The following is a 19,818-nucleotide window of genomic DNA, read 5'->3' on the forward strand; positions in this document are numbered from 1 at the left end:
AGGTTGTAGAGGATGGGGCTTAGCACGCAGCCCTGGGGTGACCCAGTGCTGAGGCTGAGGGCTGTGGAGGTGTGGGGGCCCACCCGCACCCTCTGGGGGCGGTCGGTCAGGAAGTCCTTGATCCACGCACATATAGAGTGTGATAGACCCAGGTCTAGTAGTTTGGTCACTAGCCTGTCTGGAAGGATGGTGTTAAAGGCGGAGCTGAAGTCCACGAAGAGCAGTCTCGCGTAGCTGTTTCCCCTCTCCAGGTGGGATAGAGTGGCGTGGAGAGTCGTCGCTATGGCGTCCTCTGTGGACCTGTGGGCTCTGTAGGCGAACTGGTATGGATCCAGGTTGGGCGGGAGGCGTGTGAGTATGTGGGCCCGGACTAGTTTCTCGAAGCACTTCATGATGATTGGTGTGAGTGCCACCGGGCGGTAGTCGTTTAGGCAGCTCACCGTGCTTTTCTTCGGGACTGGGATGATAGTTGAGGTTTTCAGGCAGGGTGGGACGGTGGCCTGGGACAGGGACTGGTTAAAGATGTTGGTGAAGACCCCGGCCAGCTGGTCGGCGCAGTCTCTCAGCACCCGTCCCAGGACGCCATCCGGCCCCGAGGCTTTCCTGGGGTCCACCGCCTTCAGTACGCGTCTCACCTCGTGCTCTGTGAGGGTGAGGCTGCTGAGAGCTGGAGAGAGTGGTGTCTGTGTTGTGGTTACCTCCGTTCGCCCCTCGTCGAACCGGGCGTAGAAGGTGTTCAGCTTTCCCGCCAGCAGGGGGTCGTCCTCTGCGGCTGTGAGCCTGTTGGCTCTGAAGTTTGTCATCTGCTGAACCCCCTGCCACATCCGCCTGGAGTCGTTGCTCAGGAGGCATTCCTCAATCTTCTCTCTGTGCTCTGCCTTGGCCGCTTTGATGCCGCGCTTTAGGTTGGCCCTGGTGAAGCTGTACAGCGGTGTGCGCTTCCCTGCGAAGAAGGCGTTGTCCCTCTCATTTATCAGTTTTTGGACCTTCCCAGTCATCCATGGCTTCGTGTTGGGGTAGACCCGGACCCGTTTGTCCACGGTGACTGAGTTGGTGCAGTTCACTATGTGGTTCAGAACCGACGACGTGTACTGTTCCAGGTCCTCATGCTCATATTCCTGCCATAGGGTGTCATTTAGGCAGATCTGCAGTGGAGCGGACCCTTCTGGCCAGGTTCTGACAGTCTTAGTGGTGGTGGGAGCACTTTTCCCCATTGTAGTGTATGCAGGAATCAGGAGGATTGACACATGGTCAGACATGCCTAGATGAGCTAGCGGACTAGCCTTGTAAGCACGTTTGATGTTGGTGTATACCTTATCCAGTGTTTTTTCTCCTCTCGTTGCGCATTTTACATGCTGGTAGAACTTGGGTAGTACTGCCTTCAGGTCGACATGATTAAAGTCCCCCGCTATGATGTGGATAGCCTGTGGATCAGTACTTTGTTGGCTACTAATGACGTCATATAGTCGCGCCAATGCTACTTTGCTGTCTGAGCTAGGTGCTATATACACACATGTAATTAGCACAGCGTTAAACTCCCTAGGCAGGTATGTGGGTCGGCATTTAACAGTCAAGTATTCTAGGTCTGGGGAGCAGTGGCTACTTACAGTTTTCGTGTTTAAGCACCAGCTATCCTTCGTCGATATTATGATCCCACCTCCTCTTGACTTCCCGCTACGCTCCGTTCGGTCAGCGCGATGTAGCGTTCGGCCCTCTAAGCTAACGTTAGCGTCCACAATGTTGTCATTTAGCCAGGTTTCGGTCAGAATAATCACACAGCTATCCCCTACGATGCTGTTTTTGGCCACCTGTAATCTCAGTTCATCCATCTTGTTAGTCAGGGATCTGACATTAGAGAGGAAAATGCTTGGTAGGGCTGGCTTGTTTGGGCTTCTCCTTAGCCTTGCTAGCAGGCCTCCCCTGCGGCCTCGCCTTTTCTTACGGTCTCGCCGCCGGCGTTTCCGCCTCAGGGAGGGGACTGTGAACCAGTGCTCTCCCGGTAGCCTGGCGATGTCCTTGTCAATGCTGTATTGCTCCAGGAAATCCGCCGTTACTATCTTGTCGTTTTGCGTGCCGACTTCTAATAAGTTGAGCCTACTGTAGGTACTATATACATAACTGTTCCCTATAAGTACTAAAAAAAAAAAGTGAACATACAAATGTTCTTAAAAACACAATGAAACACCAGTGTGGTAGCCCCCCGAGCTGCAGCGACTAAGCGCGCGGCCATCTTGGATCATGCTGCCATGTCCCTGGAAATACCAACATAAACTGTTTTCCCCACATGTACCGTAACATATATATAAATATAAATATATAAAGGCGCTATATAAATGTACGGTATTATTATTATTATTCTGCGGATGTTAGTGTCTGACACATTCAAACCTATTCTCCTGGAGTGTTCCTTTTGACTGCACAAATGATAAGATGGAACACATCTAACAAACCACAAGTCACTTTTGGGTCCCCAGAAACAGGGGTGGCGTTGCATAAAAAGTGTTGATAGAAATGGCGAAACCAACATGTACACACATTTAAAAATCCACACTTTTGGAGTGTCGAGCCAAAAGAAGAAAACATGCTTCACTGTCCCATTGGCCCCACTGCCCCGCAAGCCACTGGATGTACTGCATCCGTAACTGAATCAAGCCTGCGACTATGAAGTCTTTGGATGCGTTTGAATGTTTGAGTGTTTTGGTGAGTGAATGATGAACGCCTCTCTCCCTCAACCACTCAGAGACTCACCCTCACTCTCCTACCCGTTCTCCCATGCATACAACCTCCCCCTACCCCTAACCATCTCCCCTAACTCTGCCACCCCCCTCCTCCCCTGGACATTGCTGCGTTAATTGTTCCCCGTTCGTTAACTCTTGTGTTCTATGTGCTCATGTTATCTGTTGCTTGTTGTTCCTGTTTTTCCCATATTGTCTTTGAGCCCCGGAAAAGCACTATATAAAAACAATGAATTATTATTATTATTATTATTATTAACGTTGGCGTGACGATGGGGTGAGAGGTCACCTGTGCAGGTCTTCAGACACTCCTCCTCTGTAACATAGTTGTTCTTGTTGCCACGGCAGCCGCCATAGGTGAAGGGTTTGCAGGAGCCTGTATCGCCATGGTAATAGAAGTGTCTCATGGAGGCGCGGCAGGGCCCGGCCATGGGGCTGGCCTGGCACAGATCTGATTGGACAGGCACAACAGGGTCAAACTCTCTGATTGGACGAGGCTACAAAGGCATCAATCAAACATAGAAAGACGGAAAAACTAGAGAACGAGATGAAAAGGAAGAAAGGTCTGTCAAATTCACAAAATATTAGCATGGGGGGGAAGACATAAAGAAATGAACACAAACAGAAGCAAGGGATATAGAGAACTTACCGGCAAAGTCAGATGATGTCATCTTGGGAAGGAGCCCCTCAGGACTGGCAGCTGTAACATGGTAGATGGTAGATGGTATCAATATGTGATAACATGGTAGAGTCATATCAATATGTAATAACATGGTTGAGTCATTGCATCAATAAGTGATAACATGGTAGAGTCATTACATCAATATGTGATAACATGGGAACATGGTAGGGGTGTAACGGCACACAAACGTTTTGTCTCGGTACGTACTTGGGTTTTGAAATCACAATTCAGTAACGTTTTCGGGACAGCAGGGTATAAATTCACAAAACATATAGATATATTTTCTTTATTATTATTAAACAGTGATGTACTGAGCAAGTAGGTGGTCTTCCTTTCTTAATTAAGAAAGCAGGTGCCTTGGATAAGTCATGGACAACTGTAGTCTGTGCTTGTTTATAAAGGGCTGGTATGATTTATTGGCTGAAATGCTGACGAGAGGGAACTACGTACCGAGCTGGGTTTCCGTTAACCGGTAATTACCGGTCTTTGTCCGGTAAAATATGTTGAAGTCCGACATATTTAAACCTCTTCGGTCATAATGTCCGGTGAAAATAATTCCCTTTGAGCATGAAACACGCACTGGCGCTCAATACAAAGACGTAATTTCACCGAAAACTAGAGGGTGGCAACATAAAAAAAAAAAAAGTGTGCCCTGTTTACCCGTACCTCCGCCGTTCTGTTCGTGGTGATTTGAGAGGCAATAGATAATTTTTGCCCTGCGCATATTGCCCTGTAATTAGACCACGCGACCACAGCTCCGTTGTGTCTCTTATTGTCCAAATGTTCCCTGAATTTTAGCTGCATGTTTTTCCAGCATGTAAGTTGTCAATAAAAATTCGACTCCCCTTCTTTCCCCCTGCCAATACTGTGTCGTTTGTGACATTTACCAACGTTTATGCTATGAATAGTTTGAAGCTAGCGTTAGATGCGAGGCTGCTCGGAAACATTATTTGTTTCACAAAATAGGCTGATTTAGTTGACCATGAACATCAGAGACTAGACTACATTACGAATGTTCATTTAAAATACTCTATAGTGAGCACTGGTATAAGAACATGAACCAGAGAACAGCAGTAAATGCAAGAACCCACAGTCGTCGCTGATGATGTTGCATTTTCAATTAGGATACGCTTATGGGATTAAAGGGACGGGCGAAGAGAGAGGGAAGGGATTTCCAGAAATCCAAATGTCCCGCTAAATTCGGACCAATCACAAAACTGTTTTGCAAGCGCGTCGCCGACGAGGTTAATTGCAACATTGTAACATATTGTAACTTACTACATCCTAAATCGGAACGAAATGTAGGTCTGAAAGCGGCCTAAACTAGCTTCAATCTGATTTTTTTCTGTTCTCCGGTCATAAAGTGGACTGAATCAATTAGTGGCGGAGAAAATGTATTTGTGGCGGCCCGCCACGAATAAATGCATATAGAGGAAACTGTATAGTGTTAGAGTTTAATTTGTGCCACTAAATTGAAATAGTCCACGGGTGTGTATCCCCCCGATACATCCTCCTCATTCTCATACTCCCGAGTCCGAGCCCTAAGTATGATTTGACAGGCAGCTAGACTTAATGCCTCCCCAATCAGCGAGACGTGGTTATAGAAATTACGTTGTTTTATTGATAAAAAGGGTAAAACTGGAAAGAGAATATAGAAAACTTACATTACTGTCGTGAAACTATTTAACACACTTCAGTTAACGTAATGTGGAGTCCGTTCATTGATTGATCGATGCAGTCCGTTCAAATAGCCATCAAAAGCTAAACTAGGCATACTTAAAATTACCAATTACATCCGAAAATCCCATTAATGCAATTGAAATAAACATCTTAGCCTACAGTCGTAATTCAAAGTAGCAAAGGTGACTAGGCCCAGTGTGGCGCGCGTGCAGCCCTGGACAGTAGCGCATGCGAATCATGAAAGCCTATATTATTATATAGTTCGCCTCTAATCGTATCGGATGAGAAATAGACATTAAATGGCATATATAGGCTACACAACAGCTAATCACCGCGACAAACACCTATATTATATTTGAATATGATGACCGGAATTTCTCCCGTTTGTCCGACACATTGAAATCTTTCCGGACACGTTGACCGGCACCAATTTTTTCTAACGGAAACCCTGGTACAGAGGCTCGATTACTTTCAACATTATGTTTAAAACCTGTCTTCTCCACAACGGAGGATGGTCCGCTGCTAGAAAACCACCTGCCGTTTGTTACGGCTTTGGCCCGGTCTGAATTGTTAGTGAGAGGATGGGGAGCTGGGTTTGCACTTCACAGATTTTTTTTCTTGTACCTGTGATGTTCACATTCGGATGATGCTGTCTCAAATGAGTTAGCAAGTTCGACGTACAGCCAGCCGCATACCCGATCGTAGTTGAACAACGCCAGCATACAGCTTTGGTCTGATCCACCTGTCTTTGTAGGTAACTGAGAAACCATCATTTTCCCAAACAGGAGACTCAAGGCATCCAGGAGAAACTTCAAGCTCTACTTTAAACTAAACTAAGCTAAACTAGTGACAGTCTCTCTGTGGTGTGTGTGTGCATGCGTACTGGCTGAGATTATTTCAACACACCAAAAAGTTCTGCATGTGCAGTGGGGGAAAGAACGCTGCATTCATTCGGTACACACGCGTACCAAACCAAAGGACCCGTACCGAAGATGTTTGGTACAAATCCGTGTACCGTTACACCCCTAGAACATGGCCAATCAGGAACTGTCTCACTGCCATCTCTCTTGGTACAGTTAGGTCCGTAAATATTTGGACAGTGACACAATTTTCTTAATTTTGGCTCTGTATGCCACCACAATGGATTTGAAATGAAACAATTGAGATGTAATGGAAGTGCAGACTTTCAGCTTTAATTTAAGGGCTTGAACAAAAATATTGTATGAAACGTTTAGGAATCGCAACCATTTTTACACACAGTCCCCTATTTTCAGGGGCTCAAATGTAATTGGACAAATTAACATAATCATAAATCAAATGCTCATTTTTAAGACTGTCGAGAATCCTTTGGAGGCAATGACTGCCTGAAGTCTGGAATACATGGACATCACCAAATGCTGGGTTTCCTCCTTTGTGATGCTTTGCCAGGCCTTTACTGCAGCTGTCTTCAGTTGTTTGTTTGTGGGTCTTTTTGTCTTTAGTTTGGTCTTCAGCAAGTGAAATTCATGCTCAATTGGGTTGTGATCAGGTGATTGACTCGGCCATTGCAGAATATTCCACTTCTTTGCCATAATAACCTCCTGAGTTGCTTTCGCAGTATGTTTTGGGTCATTGTCCATCTGTACTGTGAAGCGCCAAATCAATCAGCATCCAAACAACTTTGCTGAATTTGTCTGAATCTGAGCAGACAGAATATCCCTAAACATTTCAGAATTCATCAGGCAGCTTCTGTCTTCTGTCACATCATCAATAAACACTAGTGACCCAGTGCCATTGGAAGCCATGCATGCCCATGCCATCACACTGCCTCCACTGTGTTTTACAGATGATAATAATAATAATAACAATAACAATAATAATATCCTTTATTTGTATAGCACTTTTCCTACAAACGTTGCAGCTCAAAGTGATTATTAAGATGATGTGGTATGCTTCAGATCATGAGCTATTCCAAGCTTTCTCCATACTTTTTCTTCACATCATTCTGGTACAGGTTGATCTTAGTTTAATCTGTCCAAAGAATGCTGTTCCAGAACTGGGCTGTTTTTCTGTCTAATCTGGCCTTTCTGTTCTTGAGGCTTATGAAGTGAACCCTGTATTTGCTCTTGTGAAGTCTTCTCTTTATGGTAGACTCAGGTGATGATATGCCTACCTCCTGGAGACTGTTCTTCACTTGGCTGGATGTTGTGAAGGGGTTTTTCTTTACCATGTAAAAGGTCCTGTGATCATCCACCACTCTTGTCTTCCATGGACGTCCAGACCTTTTTGTGATGAATGTACCAAACTGTTGATCTGGTCACTCCTAATGTTCCCGCTATCTCTCTGACGGATTTTGTTTTTGTTTTTGCAGCCTAAGGATGGCCTGTTTCACTTGCATTGAGAGCTCCTTTGACCACATGTTTTGCATTCACAGCAACAGCTTCCAAATGCAAATGCCACACACTCAAGAGATTGAGTCAATTGTCCAATTACTTTTGGTCCCTTGAAAAAGAGGGAGCTACACATTAAAGAGCTGGAATTCCTAAACCTTGCCTCCAACTTGGCTGTGAACACCCTCAAATGAAAGCTGAGAGTTTGCACTTTAAGCCCATATTCATTATATAACTGTAACTTGAATATGTTTTGGTAGACAACATTCTGTCAGTGTCCAAATATATATATGGACGTATATCACACAAACAGATTCACTTCCAAATGGTCATAGTGACAAACACACATACAGTATATTTGGGATTCTGAGCTTGTCTCAGTCAATTCCCTATAGATAACCAGTGTGTGGTGTACAGTATATCATGGCAACTGGTACAGTGTGTCAGACAAAAACAATAATCGTGACGTTAGAATCATAAGGTTCTATCTCCATTGTTGTCAAAATTTAGTGTTTTACATAATCTGATCCATTAGGTGTTTATTAATGCCTGTGTGGTGTTATTTTTAAAATGTTTACATTTTTTTGTTAGTAATTAATCAAATACAAAGGTTCCATCTCACAAAACATAATGGAATGTAAAAACTTTGAAGCTCAATATCTCTGAACTACCCTAAACGGAGATAGAACCTTATAATTCTAAGATCACGCAATGTCTAACTGCCCCCTAATCAGTCCAATTGGGGGGGTTTTGTTCGCCGTGTCTAATGTAAACAGAAGTAAGTAGTGGCTATTTAAAAAATAAACTCTGATCCATGGATGACTGTTTAACCTGGACTACTTTCAGAGGGAGGAACTATAAAGTGTAGAATAGTGAACTATCCCTTTAAGAAATGTGGAACTGTTGAGTATTATAATAGTCCACTCGGATCTCACACTTGCTAGTAATGTTTAACTCTAGAACAGCCATGACCCTATTTGACCCCTGTGAGTAAAGAAAATGTGTATATCTTTGCACTCGATCAAATTTCAGGACCCTCCTTTCATGACTTTTTCTAGATATGTGCGTTCTACCACCCAGTATCCTTACATTTTCAAAATCACATCAGGATAAGATAATATAAAGATATTTTGCAGTTTTTCTGTGTAGGAAACAGGCCAATTTTACAAGCGGCCAACTAGTGGTCGTTGTGTGTAGATAGCAGCATGAGCATTGTAAGGAGGGGGTAAAAAGGCACGGCTGTTCTAGTGTTAAGGGACACTAATGACAGATCGTAGATCGTGTCCTCCGCTATGTGATGTGCTGGGCCTTGTTACAGACAAAAAAGACAACGACATCTTTACTTGTGTACGGCGCGAGGTCGGCGTGACATTGCTGTACTGTATACAACGTTGGGCGGTCGTGATATCGCTACTGACGTCCGAGTCCAACAGAGTGGATAATATCCCAGTGGATATCAAACCCCGGCAGCTGACTGACTTTATGGAGACAGCGTTATCTGCCGGTAGTCCGTGAACACAAAGTGGCGTACGTTACCTTGGGTCTGCGAAGGCTGAACCATCCTTCTGAGGACAGGGCCGGGGGGGGGGGGGTCCTTGGGTGGAACAGTGCCTGATAAGAGAGAGAGGGGGGACGGGGGGGGGGCGAGTCACATGACGCAGCTGTGGGCTCTCTCCACTAACAGCAAAAACACTATGTTTTTTTTTATGACATGACATGATTTGATTAACACTATATTCATAAATGGATATGGAGTGAGACTTGTACACTCTGGGAGTCATTGGTTGCAGAACTTGCAGCTATAGGATAGTTGGATGTGTCGTGACTCTTTGTATAGGCTGTAATTTATACATCTGTACATACCATACTGTACATAGCTACCTTAACTGTACATACCATACTGTACATAGCTACCATACTGTACAAAGGCTAAGGCCTTTGACTCTGTGGACCACTGCATCCTGCTTGACAGACTCAAGGATGTTGGAGTCGCAGAGGAATGCCTGGCATGGTTTAACAACTACTTCTCTGGTCGTGTGCAGTCTGTGAGAGCTGAAGGCCTGCTATCTGACCCAATGTCCCTGTCCATGGGTGTCCCCCAGGGCTCCATTCTGGGTCCAACACTATTTAATATTTTTATAAATAACATTGCTCACGCAGCTGGCAACTCTTACATCCATCTGTACGCCGACGACACGTCTGGCCCCTCTCTGAACACTGCCCTGACCGACTTCCAACACAGCTTTAATAGCATCCAATATGCCTTCTCCAACCTCCATCTTCTCCTCAACACCGATAAAACTAAATGCATGATCTTCAATCGGACCTTACCCCAAGCCTCCTGTCCCCCAAAAATCACCTCACTGGATGGGTCAGTACTAGAATTTGTCAACACATACAAATATCTAGGGTATCTGGCTTGATAGTTCACTCTCCTTCCAAACCCACATCAATAACCTACTCACTAAAGTCAGAACAAGAATTGGTTTCCTGTACCGCAATAAAGCTTACTCTGCAAAACACACTTTGGTCAAAATGACCATCCTGCCAATTCTGGACTATGGAGATATCATTTACAGGATTGCCCCCAAAAACCTCCTCAATAAACTGGACGTCATCCATCACACTGCCATCCGCTTTGTCACCGGTGCCCCTTTCAATACACATCACTGCGACCTGTACTCCCAAGTGAACTGGCCATCACTCCACACCAGGCGACTGACCCACTGGTATCAGTTCATCTATAAATCCATCATCGGCAAATCCCCCCCCCCTACCTCTGCTTACTACTGAACTTCTCATCCAGAACACGCAATCTCCGCTCCAACAAATATATCACTCTGGTCCCCCCAAAAGTCCGCACCTCCTTTGGCCGTCATTCTTTTCAGTTTGCTGCCCCCACTGACTGGAATGCGTTGCAGTTGACACTAAAACTCACCACTCTAATCGCGTAACCCACTTTTAAACACTCACTTTTTAAAAATAAAAAATAAAAATAAAGCTACCTTAACTGTACATAGCTACCTTAACTGTACATATCTACCTTAACTGTACATAGCTACCTTAACTGTACATAGCTACCTTAACTGTACATATCTACCTTAATTATACATATCTACCTTAGCTGTACATATCTACCTTAGCTGTACATATCTACCTTAACTGTACATATCTACCTTAACTGTACATAGCTACCATAACTGTACATAGCTACCTTAGCTGTACATATCTACCTTAACTGTACATAGCTACCTTAACTGTACATAGCTACCTTAACTGTACATATCTACCTTAACTGTACATATCTACCTTAGCTGTACATATCTACCTTAACTGTACATAGCTACCTTAACTGTACATTGCTACCTTAACTGTACATAGCTATGTTAACAGTTAAGGTAGCTATACATAGCTACCTTAACTGTACATAGCTATCTACCTTAACTGTACATAAGCTACCTTAACTGTACATAAGCTACCTTAACTGTACATATCTACCTTAACTGTACATAGCTACCATAACTGTACATAGCTACCTTAGCTGTACATATCTACCTTAACTGTACATAGCTACCTTAACTGTACATAGCTATCTACCTTAACTGTACATATCTACCTTAACTATACATATCTACCTTAGCTGTACATATCTACCTTAGCTGTACATATCTACCTTAACTGTACATCGCTACCATAACTGTACATAGCTACCTTAGCTGTAAATATCAACCTTAACTGTACATATCTACCTTAACTGTACATAGCTACCTTAACTGTACATATCTACCTTAACTGTACATAGCTACCTTAACTGTACATATCTACCTTAACTGTACATATCTACCGTAGCTGTAAATATCTACCTTAACTGTACATAGCTACCTTAACTGTACATATCTACCTTAACTGTACATAGCTACCTTAACTGTACATAGCTACCTTAACTGTACATAGCTATCTTAACAGTTAACACTTAATCAGCCGTGAGGTGTTAAACAGCACCAGTGAGTACAAAAAAAAATCTACCTTTGCACTCGATCAAATTTCAGGACCCTCCTTTCATGACTTTTCCTAGATATGTGCGTTCTACCACCCAGCATCTTTACATTTTCAAAATCGAGTTAGTATAAAGCGATTTTGCAGTATTTCTGTGTGTGTCTGTGTATTTGCCTTGGGATTCGGCTGCCATCTTTTTCTCCAAGGCTGCAATTCTCTTTTATATCAGCAGAGGTAGCAAGGGGGCACACACTGTGCTCAACCTTCAGGCTTCAGTGCTGAATTAGATACAGTGGATAAGACTGATATTTGTAACATAATGTGTTTATATATAGGCTATATATAGCAATAGTGATACATAAGATATGTATATGTACAGACAGTTATGAAAATGATAAACTGTACACAGTATGTCTCCCAATCCCTTCAGATTTGTTGGAGCTGAGGTTTTTTTTTCACAGCGGGTTTACCCAAGTTCCATGCAATAGTGATAAGATATTATGATATGTGTAGCCTATGTACAGTTATGAATGATACACTGCACAGTATGTACCTATCAAGTTGTGTGGTGCATGCATAGCTACTGCAGCAAAGTAATTGGAGTAACCTACGTTTGATTATGCCTGTACTCATCAACGAATATTATATAACGAACGGATATTTATAATTAGGGATGTCCCGATCCCACTTTTTCACTACCGATACCGATACCTGGGCTTCGGGTATCGGCGATACCGATACCGATCCGATATTTGTATAATTTTTTTGACCCCTGAATATTTTTATTTTTTTTTTTTTTTTTTTTTCTAACACCAGGGGAGCCACCCCTCCTAAATTTCGTTGTTTGGTACCTGTACTGTAGCAATGACAATAAAGACCATTCATTCATTCATTCATTCATTCAAATACCTCCCCAGTATATAGTCCACACCAACAACAGTTAAATTAAAGACTGCCAGCCTTTATTAAAGCAACAAATGCGACGTGTTGTGGATTGGAACTACGGATCATAAGCTTTCAAATGATGTGTCATACATTGAAATCCGAAAAAATATGAAGTTAGAGTCATTTGAATGTTGTTAGACGTCAGGCACATATAGGGTTAACCTCTTTGTAATGAAACCGGAAGCACACAGCGCAGCGCTATGCGCATTTTAAGCGCATATAGGACTCGCGTGAAGCGCTATGCGCATTTTAAGCGCATATAGGACTCGCGTGAAGCATTTCTGCGACACGCGTTTTTGTTCACTGTTTTTATTCACTCATCGCTTATACACATACGTTTGACTGCGGATGACAGTAGGATCGGATCGGAGCCTTTTTTTTCTTCTGGTCCGATCTCCGATCCAGCATTCAGGACCAATATCGGGTCGATATCCGATCTCAGTATCGGATCGGGACATCCCTATTTATAATATTGTATATAATGTTTTTTTTGTATATAATGTTATTGTATAATGTTTTTTTCTGAGTGGGGCAGTCCCACTCATAGTTTTCATGTTATTGGACTGATATAGTGAAGACAGACAGGAAAGTAAGGAGAAGAAGGGCCGACATATGTGTGCACGACCACGGTGCTAGACCACTGGACCATGTTAGGTAGGGTTGGGTACCGAAAATCGGTACCGGTAGGTACCGGTTACTTTACATTCGGTATGTACCCGTACCGAATCGCAAAGGAGATTTCGGTACCTCATTTCGGTACTTTTCTATTTATTTATTTTCCGCTGGTGTCCGGTGTCATGCAACAGTCAACCACACGTGACTTGAGTCATGACGTGACATCGCCTGTTACATTTCCAATCAGTGCGTGTCGTGGTAGTGAGGTGAGCAGTTGTGTTGAGAACTTAAGAAGAGTGAGTTTATAGTAAGTGTAGTAATATAGTTAGTGATTGTATTATTGTATTATTGTATTATTATTATTATTATTATCATCATCATAATCATAATAATATTATCGAATTTCGCTAGCTAGCCTAGCTACGAGGTCACCGAGAATGCCGAAGGCCCTAATGAAGCAGCGTTCTAAAGTGTGGCTGCATTTCACCCGACTCGACGAAAACAACGCGAAGTGCTCAAACTTTATCGCTATTATGGCGATGTGCTGTGCCTATGGTGTTCCTCAGTCCAGCGGCAGTCAAGTGCCGGTAGATCCGTGTCTTGCTCTCTCAGCACCGCTTCCTGGTTGACGACTCCCGTTGACAGCGGGGGGAGAGAAACGTTTTACCAGGGAATTCGCTCCGCGCTGTGTCGTTCAGTTTCAGGTAAAGTGACGTGAAAACAATATTTGTTTACTTTATGTTTATAAATCTGTGCCATTAGACAATTATGTCAAAACAAAACAAAAGTCAAGAGAGGTGTCGTATTTTGCCAGAGAAGGCAAATATGCTGATCTTTTTGCAAAAGAATTGCTGAGGTGGGAGTTTTATTTTTATTTATTTTTTATTTGAGTGTATATTTAACTGTAATATGATATATATATAATATATATGTATATTGTGCCTCAGTCAGCAGGAGTTTTATTTTCATTTATTTTAATTTGAGTGTATATTTAACTAATATATATTGTGCCTCAGCAATAAAAAAGTGAAATGCTGTTTAATGTTGTCGACCGTGTTATTATTATATATATATGTCATTTTTTTTAAATCAAAAGTACCGAATTAAGTACCGTTTTGGTACCGGTACCGTTTTTAAAGTATCGGTTAGGTACCGGTACCGGATAAAACCCAAACGGTACCCAACCCTAATGTTAGGCCACCAGTATATTGATAATTGATAATAAGATATTGAGGGTAATCTTATTCTCTAACTGTTTCTTGATCGTTTCCCATCAGCAAACAATAGCTGCCAATTCATGAGCGAGCCAAGCGGGTTTCAAAGCTGCCAAGCAGGTTTCAAAGCTCACAAGCTTACAGCAGTCGATTGTCTGCTGATGTTAGGGCCGGCGTGAAGTTCACGACAAATAATCAGACTTTGTGAAGCTCATAACTATGATAACACAATATTGCAATATTTATTACTATTCTTTTTTAATAATGATAATCAACTTTCATTCATTAGTAAAGCTCCCGCAGTCTCAATCAATCTCCTCTCCATATATAGCATTTAATCTGTTCCATAGTTCGTTCTCAGCTGACTCAAGCTTCATATCAGATTGCTCTAATAATTTCCCCACTTCTCTGCTCATAGGAACTTTATGCATTTTAGAGAAACATGCAGAGCATGTATTTGACAAATAAATGTGTAGGCTAAGAACTAGTTTCTAAAGTGAGTTACAATCACTTGATGCATGCACGGGGAGGGTAATCTTATTGATCGTTTCCCATCAGCAAACAATAGCTGCCAATTCATGAGCGAGCCAAGCGGGTTTCAAAGCTGCCAAGCAGGTTTCAAAGCTTACAAGCTTACAGCAGTCGATTGTCTGCTGATGTTAGGGCCGGCGTGAAGTTCACGACAAATAAACAGACTTTGTGTAAAACTTATTGTTTTATTGTTTTGGTCCTTTTTGTCTTCTCGTTTGATTTTGCCATGTTTTGTGTTGCATTGTGTTGTGTGCATTGTGCTTGCTTGTTTCCTGCATTTTATCTATTTTTACTGTGAAGCACTTTGGCTCAGCATTGCTGTACGTAAGGTGCTATACAAATAAAGTTGACTTGACTTGACTTGACTTGATGGCTCTCCGATCAATGAACAAAGAGATCGGGTTTCCCCCGCGGTGTGTTGCTGTTGCGTGTTCACGCTTCTTGCGTGACATCGCCATCCAGCGACTTTTGTGGGTCAGTACACACTGCCCCATTGTGAATAGTGGTCGTGTGAATCCACACCTCGTCGCGCTTTAGTAGGTAAAAAAACGTCGCGCCTGTAGTGTTAAGGTAGCTACAGTATATCTCAAAAGTGAGTACACCCTTTAGATTTTTGCAAATATTCTGTCATATCCTTTCAGGGGATAACACTATCTTAATGAAACTTTGATATAACTTAAAGTAGTCAGTGTGCTGCTTGAATAACAGTATAGATTTATTGTCCATTGAAAATTACTCAGTACACAGCTGTTAATGTCTAAACAGCTGGCAACAAAAGTGAGTACACCCCATAGTGAACATGTCTAAATTGTGCCCAAAGTGTCAATATGTTGTGTGACCACTGACCACCATTGTTATCTAGCACTGCTTTAACCCTCCTGGGCATGGAATTCACCAGAGCTGCACAGGTTGCTTCTGGAATCTTCTTCCACTCCTCCATGACGACATCACGGAGCGCACGGATGTTGGACACCTTGCACTCCTCCACCTTCCTCTTGAGGAATCGGATGCCCCACATGTGCTCAATTGGGTTTAGGTCTGGAGACATACTTGGCCAGTCCATCACCTTCAGCTTCTTCAGCAAGGCCGTTGTCATCTTGGAGGTGTGTTTAGGGTCATTATCATGTTGGAAAACTGCCCTACGGCCCAGTTTCCGAAGAGAGGGGATCATGCTCTGCTGCAGGATGTCACAGTATATATTGGAATTCATGTGTCCCTCAATGAAATGCAGCTCCCCAGAGTGCCGGCAGCACTCATGCAGCCCCAGACCATGATGCTGCCACCACCATGCTTGACTGTAGGCAAAACACATTTGTCTTGGTACTCCTCACCACGGTGCCGCCACACACGCCGGACACCATCTGACCCAAATAGGTTTATTTCGGTCTCATCAGACCACAGGACATGGTTCCAGTAACTCATGTTCTTGGATTCATTGTCTTCAGCAAACTGTTTGCGGGCTTTCTTATGCATCGGTTTCAGAAGAGGCTTCTGTCTGGGGCGACGGCCATACAATTTGATGCAGTGTGCGGCGTATGGTCTGGGCACTGATGGGTAATGGCTGAAAGTCAAGCTATGTATTCATCTAAGTTGTAGTTATGTTATATTTCACTAAACACTAAAGAGTGTATTTTGTATAATGTGTAATGTGTAAGTCACTAAGTGGTTCCACATGTAAACTCTCCCTAGCAAGTTGACAAGCTTTATTTATGTTGTTGAACTGTGATTGGACTTCTCCCGAACTGTGGTTGGGGCCTCTATCATCTGTTGTTAGAAAGGGCCCTAAGACAGACCATGACTTTACTAGAGAGTTACGACCACTCTAAAGGTGATCTTTGACCTGATGTGTCTCAGTGTCCAGCATCTGTGTGTTACCTAACAGACTCGAACCACTGCTTAATATTCATATAGGAATGCTTATGTAATTGAGAGTGTACAAATCCTATAGGCTGAATAACAGTTCTTTGTCTCTGAAGACTATAAAAAGTCATGTATGTGAACCAATACTTTGAAGACTGTATCTTGTACCTCTTCCCGACCGGTCGTATTCATTAAACTGAGAAAGGTTTTTCTGAGTCTGTCGTTTGTAATCTGTATCTTCAAGACCATCACTTTTGATAAAATCCCTACAGTACTGACAGGCTGACATCCCACTTCTGCAACCTCTGCAGCAATGCTGGAAGCACTCGCACGTCTATTTTTGGAAACCAACCTCTGGATATGACGCTGAGCACATGGACTCAACTTATTTGGTCGACCCTGGCGAGGCCTGTTCCGAGTGGAACCTGTCCTGGAAAACCGCTGTATGATCTTAGCCACTGTGCTGCAACTCATTTTCAGGGTGTTGGCAATCTTCTTATGAATGAATGAATGAATGAATGGACTTTATTGTCATTGCTACAGTACAGGTACCAAACAACGAAATTTAGGAGGGGTGGCTCCCCTGGTGTTAGGAAAGGGGAAAAAAAAAAAAACTTAAAAAAAAAAAATCACAAGGGAAGGAGCTGGTTTACATAAATAAAGGCTATGTACACTATCCACTGTACTATACTGTACAGATAGACGACTACCGAAGACGATCACAGCCGTGGCGGTGCTGATATTCAGTATAACAGCACGACCTCGAGTGTGATATTGCTTTTATACAACAGTTCTACAGCGCGATTTATTAGTTAACAGCAATAAGCGACAACAGATTATGATTTGTTTGTTTATTTAATCATAAAAATAAACAAAAAATAGTTCCGCAACTGAACTTCAAATGGACTGTTGCCTAGTAACCTGAAAACAAACAATGTAGTCTAATTAACGGTCATTTAGTAGAACATCTGTGCGGCGGAGTGATACATATAGTTAAAAGACCACAACAGAAGACCATGTGATCTGTGTGGTCACGTTAGCCAGAGACGGACCACTGCCCACCCCTCAGCTACCCCACACACCCTGCCCCCCCCTCAGCTACCCCACACACCCTGCCCCCCCTCACCTACCCCATACACCCTGCCCCCCCCCTACCCCATACACCCTGTCACCCCTCTGCTACCCCACACACCCTGCCCCCCCCTCAGCTACCCCACACACACCCTGCCACCCCTCAGCTACCCCACACACCCTGCCACCCCTCAGCTACCCCACACACCCTGCCCCCCCTCAGCTACCCCACACACCCTGCCACCCCTCAGGTACCCCACACACCCTGCCACCCCTCAGGTACCCCACACACCCTGCCCCCCCTCAGCTACCCCACACACCCTGCCCCCCCCTCAGCTACCCCACACACCCTGCCCCCCCCTCAGCTACCCCACACACCCTGCCCCCCCTCAGCTACCCCACACACCCTGCCCCCCCTCAGCTACCCCACACACCCTGCCACCCCTCACCTACCCCCACACATCCTGCCCCTCCCTCAGCTACCCCCACACATCCTGCCCCTCCCTCAGCTACCCCCACACATCCTGCCCCTCCCTCAGCTACCCCACACACCCTGCCCCCCCTCAGCTACCCCACACACCCTGCCCCCCCTCAGCTACCCCACACACCCTGCCCCCCCTCAGCTACCCCCACACATCCTGCCCCTCCCTCAGCTACCCCCACACATCCTGCCCCTCCCTCAGCTACCCCCACACATCCTGCCCCTCCCTCAGCTACCCCACACACCCTGCGAAAATGTATATACTGGATTACTGGTATAGCATTGGACTCATTTACTACCATGCTGTATTATATTGCATTTCATATCATCGTACGCATTTTTGCACTCTTGAAGCCACTGTAAAATCCATCACTTTGTTACTTCAGCAATGCAGGGTTACTTTTTGACTTTACTTACGTTACTTCTTATTATCGTGTTATTATTGTGTTTTGTATCTGAATGCGGCAATGTCAATGTTGAGGAACCAAAGCCTAAGAATGTTACTTGTATACTCTTACAGTGAGATGTAATAAAAGCGGTTCTGATTGTGATTGTGATTGTTCACAAGGGTCAGTCTGAGCTAGGGGAAGCAGGGCTGCAACTAGACAGTATTTTGGTAATCGAGTACTCTGTCAATTAATTGTATCCAAAAAATAATTTCATGCTTTAAAGAGAAAACATTATAATAGGTACTAGGGCTATGGCCTTTGCAGCTGAGTACCATTGACCTATGACCTACAACATTTTTCCTTCCTGCTTTGAAATGTAAAAATAAAAACGTGCCAGTTTAGAAACAAATATAAACAAGAGAACAATAATAACAAACTAATCCACTAACATCCAATCCAAGATGGCCGCCAGCAGGTTGTCATGTCTGTTTGTCCTTGTTTGTCTTTGCCTGAGCTGCCTTTGATTGTCTGTTGAGCGGTTTTTGGGCAGTGTTTGACATTGTGGCATTTGTTTGTTTGTCCTTATTTGAACGGCTCTCAACTTTATAACTTTTAGTTCTATTTGTTTTTATTTATTTAACTTCACTGTCTTTGCTGTTCTCATGTATTGTATGTATTATTTTGTGTTGACCCTGAGTATTTCTGTTTATATGTTTGTTTTTATTGCCGGGGCCTCTTGGCCAGATCATCATTGAACATGAGAATTTATTCTCAACTGATTTTATCTGGTTAAATAAAGGTCAAATAAAAACCACTCAAGTTGTTTGTTGTCTATCTTTTCAGCCCTACGGTGATGTAGGTGATCTCAATCATATGTCTAATCTCATATAGGCCTACATCTATCTAATCTCATATAGGCCTACATCTATCTAATCTCATATAGGCCTACATTCATCTAATCTCATATAGGCCTACATATATCTAATCTCATATAGGCCTACATTCATCTAATCTCATATAGGCCTACATCTATCTGATCTCATATAGGCCTACATCTATCTAATCTCATATAGGCCTACATCTATCTAATCTCATATAGGCCTACATTCATCTAATCTCATATAGGCCTACATATATCTAATCTCATATAAACCTACATCTATCTAATCTCATATAGGCCTACATTCATCTAATCTCATATAGGCCTACATTCATCTAATCTCATAAACCTACATCTATCTAATCTCATA

At 43.3% G+C, this 19,818-nt stretch overlaps 1 protein-coding gene across 1 annotated transcript in view; it reads right to left on the reverse strand.

The window, feature by feature from the left end:
* spint2 (serine peptidase inhibitor, Kunitz type, 2) overlaps window positions 1-19,818 on the reverse strand; it is a gene marked incomplete at its 5' end in the record, with an annotated part of 49,143 nt that overhangs the window by 19,098 nt on the left and 10,227 nt on the right. Inside the window, 3 exons of the mRNA XM_080531616.1 lie at window positions 3,025-3,186; window positions 3,385-3,435; window positions 9,003-9,077. Coding sequence (XP_080387742.1) covers window positions 3,025-3,186; window positions 3,385-3,435; window positions 9,003-9,077 — 288 coding nt within the window. The remainder of the gene's footprint in view (window positions 1-3,024; window positions 3,187-3,384; window positions 3,436-9,002; window positions 9,078-19,818) is intronic.

The sequence above is a fragment of the Nansenia antarctica genome (genome assembly GCF_963989245.1).
Source record: "Nansenia antarctica genome assembly, chromosome: 5".
NCBI lineage: Eukaryota > Metazoa > Chordata > Actinopteri > Argentiniformes > Microstomatidae > Nansenia > Nansenia antarctica.